Source organism: Onychostoma macrolepis, chromosome 07 (assembly GCF_012432095.1).
Source record: "Onychostoma macrolepis isolate SWU-2019 chromosome 07, ASM1243209v1, whole genome shotgun sequence".
Lineage (NCBI taxonomy): Eukaryota > Metazoa > Chordata > Actinopteri > Cypriniformes > Cyprinidae > Onychostoma > Onychostoma macrolepis.
The window spans coordinates 36,523,768-36,533,028 of record NC_081161.1 but is presented as its reverse complement, the minus strand read 5'-3'; the positions used below and the strand labels follow the sequence as shown (position 1 = coordinate 36,533,028).

General features: G+C 37.8%; 1 protein-coding gene across 1 annotated transcript; it reads left to right on the top strand.

Moving 5' to 3' along the window:
* Positions 1-242: 242 nt before the first annotated feature.
* On the top strand, positions 243-8,693 carry si:dkey-111f13.5 (myosin-10). The gene is made up of 6 exons (XM_058782370.1): positions 243-712; positions 1,875-2,062; positions 2,749-2,994; positions 7,121-7,248; positions 7,520-7,589; positions 7,942-8,693. The coding sequence occupies exons 1-6, from the start codon at positions 631-633 to the stop codon at positions 8,080-8,082; spliced, it is 855 nt and encodes a 284-aa protein (XP_058638353.1). The 5' UTR covers positions 243-630; the 3' UTR covers positions 8,083-8,693.
* Positions 8,694-9,261: the final 568 nt, after the last annotated feature.

Here is a 9,261-nt window from a genome sequence, read left to right as displayed (position 1 = left end):
TAGGGACAGCTAGCATCATGGCAGCAACTTTGTGGCATGCAACGGTTATATTGTTTTTAGAAAATGTAAACTCATTTAATTCTATATTAATTTATTATGATTATTATTAAAAATGTTTCTTTTATTGTACATTCTAGCTTGTCGGTTTATTTTTTAATTTATTGTTTCAGAATATTTCTCCTACATCTTCTTGTATGTTTTGGATTCAAAATATCTGTGAGCTTCCATTTTGGGTATTATATTCCATTTTGGGCTCTTCATATTGCACAAAATGTGACCCACAAATGAGCATGAACCCTGAAGCAAAACATCTCAAATGACTAGCTCAGTGGGAGGCTGCTCATAAAACACTTCCACACAATCGAACACACACACATACACACACACACACACGCTGGCAGGCATCTTGTCTCAAATCTCTTGGATCAAATCATTCTTGAATGCTAAGCAGCACAGTCTGTTGTTTTGTTGTCCATGTTGCTAAGCGACCATCAGCAAGTCAAAGGCTGAAAGAAAAGACAAATCCCGAAAGAGAACAAGACGTGGTGGAGGGCAGGAAATTGTGAGTTTTTAAGAGCCAATCTCTGGTGCTTCTGTGTGGACCAAGGGTGCAGTGTTTGTGAAGACGAAATGTGGGACACGAGGTCTCTTGAGAAGATGGTGAACAGGACAACTCTAAGCACACAGAGAGTGCTCCACACACACATTCTGGGTGAGTGTAGCCTTAATACTACACAAACATATGGTCTCTTCAAGCCTTTATTAGTACGTACCAGGTCACATCTAGGTTCTCCTCCAGTAGTGTAATCTGAATTCTCAGCACAGAACATTCTCTGCCTTGGACAACCATAGCAAAACACAGAGCAATCAGTGCCATCAACCTCCCCATGTCCAGCCTAATGACTCTGGCATTTACTACCGCAGTGTCTGCTACTGGACTTCTGTCTAACAAATACAGAAATGTAGAAAGAGAGGTCAAATTTATACTTGAGTTCATGCACAAGAAGAAAGATTATGTATTTTAGAGAAACAAAAACACATATATCACCCTAAGGAAAGTCTACTTGCTTAGAAGTTGCTCTTTCAGAACTCAAAAAGAAGTCTTAAAGGAATATTTTACCCAAAAATGAAAATTATATTCACCCTCAACTTGCATGACTTTGTTGTTCAAAAGCAAAACAACACTGGACCCCACTGACTTTATGTGGATGGAAAAAAAAAAGTATTCAGAAATGTATTCTTTAATATTCCACAGAAGAAAGAAAATCATGCAGGTTTGGAACGACATGACATTATTTTTTATTCCTGGGTGAACTATCCCTATGAATGTTTTGGTTATGTTTAATTGTGTCTGATGCTTCTCCTGAAATTCCTTAAAATAAATAAAAAGTTGACATATGACAGTTGTTGGCATTACGTGTATAGAACTGTAAATGAATGTGGACAAAAAATTCTTACATACTTTAGTCTTGGAAGAATCTGATGAGAACTATTTCGAAAAATCTTGTTACATTGCTGACTTTAGTATCTTGGCAAATCTGAGTACAGTTTGAAACTTTTCTTTCTGAAACTCTAGGAGGAGACATGTGGGTCTTTTTCCACAGGAGGAACATGTGGAAAGACTTAAATGAAAACTTTGGTTTGCTCTCCATTAAATCTTGTCAGTGTCCAGGATAAACGAGTGAGATATTAGAGATAACATTTATGGGTTTTCTTTCCTATGTGCATCTGAGACATTTCCTCATGAGGCATACACAAGATCTTTCATTTATAACTTATATTATTTAACAGCCATATGTATTTTTTTAAGATTACGATCAGTTGCCACCTGTTTCAACCATTGATTTTCATGCTTAAGCCACGTCTTCTTTCAGAACTAGGAGAACAGTTATGTCCATGGTCATCTCCAAATGCTAGAACAGATGACCACCTAAAATTTGCCACAAACTTGGTCAATTTACGGCCTGCGACTGGACGGGAGCAGCCTGACGCCCCTGCCATGGAGGAATTTAAGCAGTTGGCAGAGAAGGAGAAACGCGCTGCCCTTAGACTCCAAGAGGAGGTGAACATTTGTAATCCTCAAGTGAACCATGTCAAAAAAGTAATTAATACAGACATATTAGACTGTAACACTCTGTCTCCTGGAATTCAAAAAGCCATATTTCAGTCTCCAGGGGAGCAGTCCGGAGAGATTTTATTAGGACTTGATTAAAACTTTCTGATAAAAGAGTCAGCTTCTAATTCAACTTCTTTTTCCCTGTCCAGCAGCAGCAGCAGCATAATCCTCAACTTCTCTCCTCGTTGCATCCGAGTGTCAGATTTAATGAATGATCCGGTTGCTACTCCAACGCCAGTAGCAGTCAAAGCTTTGCCATTGTGTCAGAGAAATGAGAAGAGCTTTTGTAATAGGGTGTAATTGCTTGTGTAATTGCTCTCCAGGGAAAGCAAGCAGCAGCCAAACTCAGAGATGACTCTCCTCTTCAAAAGCCCAGTACAGTTGCCCTGCCAACACTGATCATCCATCCTTTTCTTTCTCTCCCTCCCTAACGCCCGCTGTCTCTTTGTGTTCTCTCTACCTCTCCATCTCCCACTTTCCGGGTTTCATCCCAATATCTTCATCATCTGTTCATCTCTCCCTTTTTCAATTCATCCCTCTCTGTCCTCCCCATTCGCTTTTATCCCTCTTCCTCTGTTTTCTTCTTGCTGTTCTGCTCTCTCTTTATTTCTTCTCCATCACTTCTTGCCCAGAGTCTGCAGGCCAGTTTTCAAGAGGCCCTGCGAGCAAGGGACAGGCTGGAGGCTGAAATGAGGCGAGAGCTCCAGGTCGAGCTGCAGGCCCAGTTCAGAGCTCATTGTGAAAGCCTGAGGGCTCAGATGGAGGAAGAGAAGGTCCAGGCCGTAGGGGAGGCCTGCAGGAAGCTGCAAGAACAGCTGCACAAAGAAGCCGAGGAGACCAGAGAGAAAATAATACACACCGTACGAGAAGAGACACAGGTGTGTGTCTTGTTTGTCTATCTTTATTATTGGACGTTTGCTTCCCACAATAGTTAGATCAGATAAATCTACATTGGGATGACCTACCTTAATGTCAGCTTCATAAAGGCTGTGACACACTATAGCAGCAAAGAAAGTATTGTGTCTCCTGTGTCTGGGTAAAATTAGAAGAGTCATGTGTGTACCCTTTTGACTTTATTGTTTGCTTGCTTGCTTTCAATTTAGTTTTACTTCTTGTGCAGTGATTCTCTAATGCCGGGTATCACTCCAACAGATTTCTGGAGATCGCAGACAAAAGTCTGAAATCTCAGACCAATTGGTGCTCGTTCAAGTGAATGACTTCACATAGTCTCTATCACTGTATAATGTGTGACCCCCAGTTGCTGATCAGTTGTATGATGTGCATACAACAACTGATAACCAAACCTTTTGTGTCCTGTGACGTGTAGTACTTTGAAAATCGTGTCGTGTGAAAGGAGCAGCGATCTGACGACTTTGAAAATCGTGTAGTCTACTCTAGGGTATACACCTTAAGTGCCAAAGAAAAAAAGCACACTGCCATCTTTGGAATTCTGTCTTTGTGGTAGCTCTGTAGCATCACTAAGAGTAATTAGCTGATGAAGTAAATTTAAATATTGTAGATTTAAAGCTGCAGTCCGTAAGTTTTAAAAAAACATTAACATAAATCGCGCTACCAATGGTGATTTAATCGAAAGATCGGTTAGCTCATATCACATCAAACCGTGCAAATTATTATTATTGTTATACTTTATTCTCAAATTAACAACATCAGCATTGTCACTATGAGTATAGTGTGTATTAGCGTGTAGATTTCAATTTCTATACAGTCTAATATCTAATTGTCATACCATTCGAATTTCATATTAAGAAATTCTTTTAACCCAAAAAGCAAACTATGCTCCCTTCAAACTGGTTTTCTTTAAAATACAAATCTTGTGTAAACTCAGCTTGTCTGTAATCAGAAGCACATTTAAAACTGGAATATAACTTAATTTCATTCACATGTGTTTCATAAACACATAATACTTTCAGGATTACAATCCGCCATCAAAATGATACATTTAATTATTCCAGCTGCTGTGAGAAAAGGCTAAATGATCCGCCACCTGCAGGATCCTCACATGCCATAGCCTACTAGCCGGGACAACCCCTGCGTCCCAATGTGCATTCTATCCACCCTATCTGCCCTAAATAGTATTGAACATTATTAATATCACATAGAATTTAGGATGGATAGTATGCACATTGGGACGCGGGGAACTTCTTTGTTTACAGACGTGACGTAATGACGCAGTGACATGCTCGAATTTCCCGCGAAAACCTATCCGTATCACTCAAATTAGAAAACATTATTATAAGATAACAGTTGTGAATCGGGCTAAAGTAAGGCAATAGTTTTGAGCACTGGCTGGTTATATACTTGCTCAAATATTGATTTTGGATCATTTTTAACCAAAAAAAGTTACGGACTGCAGCTTTAACGAAAGTTATCATGAGCATTGTAATGTTCGAGGCGGATGTCATAAATGTCAGCAGACCAGGAAGTTTTTAAAAGAAGCGGTTCATTCATAAATTTGTATGACTTTACCTTCCGGCTGAGGAAATGCAAACAGAATACAGAAGACAACCAGCACAGTGCTGAAAAGGGACGGAGCTACATAAGGCCTATCCACCTTTTTCTTACACCCCATGACACTTGGCGCAAATAATGGGAGTAACTTCTATTTACAGTGTAAGCAATCAGCAAAAGGTTCACTCTGTGAACACAATAATAAGCATTTTCAAAAACTGGGTACAATGAGGTAACATTATTTTACTCACCCTTTAACCATCAATCATTAAAAGGAAATTTTTCCACATACCATGAATAATTCCTAAAGATCCTCCTTCTATCCACAGCAATATTACGGATGTGTTAAATATCATTATGGTAATATATATCTATATTTCGTAACAATTACATTTTACAGCATCTGTGTGAAAACAAACCTGGAAAGAGATGAGGATTTGGGGAGAAAAATGAAAGATTCTTACTGCATTCCAGGGAATTATTCATGGTTTATATCATAAATTAAATAGGGACAGCAGACCACAAATACCACAAAGTATAGTGTATATTGTCTTTTTTCATTTACTTACAGTGGAATACAAAGGAAACATGAAAATAATCAGGAAGAAAATAATGCAACAGGCTGCGAGCTATTTTAGAAATCGCTGTTTCCCTACATCACGTCACATTTCTATACCAAATGTAAAGTTATTATCCAAAATAATAACAAAAATAATTTAAATTTACACCCCTTTCAGTCAAAATGACGGATAAAGATGTGTGCATACTTATGATTTGAAATGATTTGTTGCAGTGTTTTGAGTGGAAATTCCCCTAAGAACACTGGCAAAATAGAGTTGCGCATGGGCCACTATTTCAGACAATGTAAATGTAGTGTGATAGGCCCAATGTGTAATTATAGAATACAGAATTTTTTTTTTTTTTTTTAATTAATTAATTTATTTAGCAAAAATGACTGCCTGCTGACATTGTATGGTAACGTGGCTACCATACAAATAATACGTGGATGTTCTTCAAAACAATCTGTTTCACAACACGATGAACACTGTAACAATAATGTATCAATACTAAAATTGAATTTGGCTGCGGCAAGATGGTGCCAGTTGCGTTTCAATGAAACGAGAGAGCGACGATGGGATCCTTCATGTTCAGGGAAAATGGCGGAAAGCGGCAAAAACAGAAGCACTGCTTCTGCACCCAAAATCTTGCTGCTTTCGCAAGAAGGTACGTCGAACTGATCATTAATCAAAGAACATTTCACTGAGCTAATATCTTAGGGCTGAAAATTGAGGAAACAATCCTTTTCCATTTCATTGAGTTTCCAGAATTGTATGCCCCCTCAAAAATCACATACAGACATTTATGCAAAATCAGAGCATGCATGACTTGGTTTGCCAGATAAAACCAAGTGCAATATAGGCTATTGTTAACTACATTTTGTATGACATAGTAAACTATACTAGTCATACACCATGCACAATAAAGAAACATTTAATTTAATTCCCATGAAATTGTAAATAATGAATAGCATTGCATGGGTCAATGATGTGCACACTATTATTCTTTAGCTTGGGTTGAACAAATCATTTTTGCTTGGTTGGAATAGCAGCTATGCTAATTTTGTCTCTGTTTGTTTCTGTTTGTGCCACGGGTAACTAGGAATTACACGAGCTTCAGTCTGGATCCAGAACACCTGAGAAGAGATGATGCCAACCCCTCAGAGGACCTCAGATGATGCCAACCCTGAAACAACATACAGAATGACCAAATTTTGCCAAAAGTTTGATTGCAACATATAATCCTTTCTGTTAATAGTGTTCATCGTCTGTTTGATTACATCATTAACTGATTTTTACCATACATTTCTGCCATATGTAGGCTACATCAACTTGACATCCCTGCTGAAAAAAACAATAGAACCCTGCCCAAAACACAGTAGAAAATGCAATGGTTATAATGGGAATTGTATTGGTTTTAATGGAAACTATAATGGTGTCTACTGGTATGTGATGGATTCTATTGGTGGGATGTTAAATCCTATTGGAAAAATGCCCAAAACACACTACAAAAAATAATTTTGTAATGGTTTTACTGGAAAAAGCTAATGGTTTATAATGGTATTTTAATGGAAACCATTAGTATTTCTTTGATGGTTTCTATTGGGCTTCTATTGTTTTTTTGTTTTGTTTTTTAGCAGTGATAGCCACCACTGACAAGCTACTACTAAATATATTGTAGAATCTTTAATATTCTGTAAAGCTGCTTTGCAACAATTTGTATTGTGAAAAGCGCTATACAAATAAACTTGAATTGAATTAAAATTGAATAGTGAAAATTTGCATAAGGTTCTGTTGTATGCAAATCAGACAGACACAAATCAATAATAATCAACAGTTACTGTCGATTTGATTTAACTACTATATGTAAATAGTTGAAGAAACTAAATTTGCAAAGTTTAAAATCTGACCCGACCAATCAGAATCAAGTAGAATTGTGAGTCATTCACCTTGCTCATTGCTTTCCTCTGTTTCTCAGGAGTGTGTGAGGAGGTGTGTGCAGGATGCCGAGAAAAGTATTCGTGAGGAGTGTGACATGAAGGCAGAAAGAGAGAAACGGGCCCTACAGGACAAACATGAAGAGGAGATATCTGAGCTACAAAACAGGTAAAAATACACATGAAACACTCCTCCTGCTCACCCCAGCTTCCTGTTGTGATGCATCTCAGCTATTCTCTTTCTCCTTCCCACCTTTTGTAAATTTCATCAGTTTCTCTCTTTGTATCTCTGCCTTCTCCCTTTTCTACAAGTATCCTAGAATATATAGATTTTGTTGCCTTCATCAACACTGCTTCTCCACCACTTTCTTTCTTTCCACCTTTTTTTTTATTTTTAATAATGTTCTGAAATGTTGCATGACGGTGCGTGTGTGTTCCAGGATACAGCAGCTGCAGGACAGTCTGGAGCAGGCCTGCGGGGAGCGCATTCAGTATGAAGCAGAGTTTAAGGTCAGCCCTTGTAATGAGGTCATCATGAATAAATGAACAGCTCTAAAAAGGGACCTGCTCAAATCCAGCATCTGCAACACCCTGCAACAAAATGACGGAATAACAGAACTTTCTCTTTTCCCGTGCCAGCACGTCCTCTGACGTTTGGTTCTTATTATGCTTAGTTTGTTTCCCCCCATGAGTCTGTGTTCCTCCCTGTCTTAATAGACAACAGAATTGACATTTGACCTTTAGCTTGAAGACTTTCCATCTTCGGTCATTATGATGATCCACTTGTCTAACTAACTGCACCTGTCTAACTAAAATTCAATCAGCATGTTTGTGTGCTTCCATCTCTCTTCCTGTCTTTCAGAAGGTGCAGGCCAGCTACAGGCGGTTTGTGGACTTGACTGATTCCTCCCTCCACTCTGATTACCTCTTAAAGCTGCGCAGACTGGGGAGAGAGCCAGGTCTCATGGACACTGCGACACAGACTGATGAGATCACCTCCTAAATGTGATCTTGTGATGGCAGTGTTCTCACATCACAGCGTCTGGGTATTTGACACGATATTTCAATAGCAGTCACAGCAGTGTCCTGCAGTATATGCTGTACTTAGTCTAAAATCATTTTAAGCATTTGTCTAACATGTTCTAGAAACTATAGGAATATGTGTCATTTGAAAATATATTTGATGCACTGCAGAATTATTTAAGTGAACTGCAAAAGCTTGAAAGTGGTTAGAAATTATGGAAAAAATCACAAATATACTTTCCTTCATACGTTTATCTTCCTCAGTCCCAAGATTGAGAACTATACAACCTATTTTTTAGTGATGAAATGTGCTGACAGTTACATAATAAATAGAGGGGGGGGGAGGGGGATGCAACAATTAATGTATTTCCAGTATATAAAAAGTGTACTTTATAATGATATATCAAAATGTTAATTTTTGCAGTTTTGTAAGATGAAAGTGAGTACAGCATAATTTCTCTGTCTGCATGTAAAACTATGTTGAACTAATATTATTATCAGATAAAATTTGATTAAATAATTCTGAATATTTAATACTATTGTAGTGTAGTGATTGACACTACTGATGAACGACATATTAAATATGTAATAATATCCTGGAGCAGCTTACACATTGTTATTGTTATGCATATTTTAATTACATTAACATGCATTGTGTGTATTGTTACTCGCTTATCCAAATGTACAGTATACTAGACATGTTCACTTTAAAGTCGTTAAAAAGCCTAGCTACCCTGCTTTAAATACCATTTTTAAAATGTCATTTATAGTCTTGATGAATTGGGACAGCAGTAGAATATAAAATAAATGTGACATGAATCGATGGATGGATGAAATTGATGGATTAATCGTTTATAATTGTTATATTAATATTACATAAAATTATATTAATATTAGAACAAATTGATATGGCTGTCCAAAAGGGCGTCAAAATTTGCAGTAGCGTTAGTGGGCTGTAGTATCATCGCTTCGCCGCCGGGTGTCAGTGTAGGCAAGGTTTTACTCCGCTTTAACGCCTTGGGTCCCATCAGCAGCGCTTAGTCTATAATACACTTCCTAATTGTAGTTTTCAGATGTAATAGACAGGCCTACAAACACAATTAATTACCGATTTTTCACATACGCAGAACGCTGAAAATCATTGCAGTTTCGGTAGAGA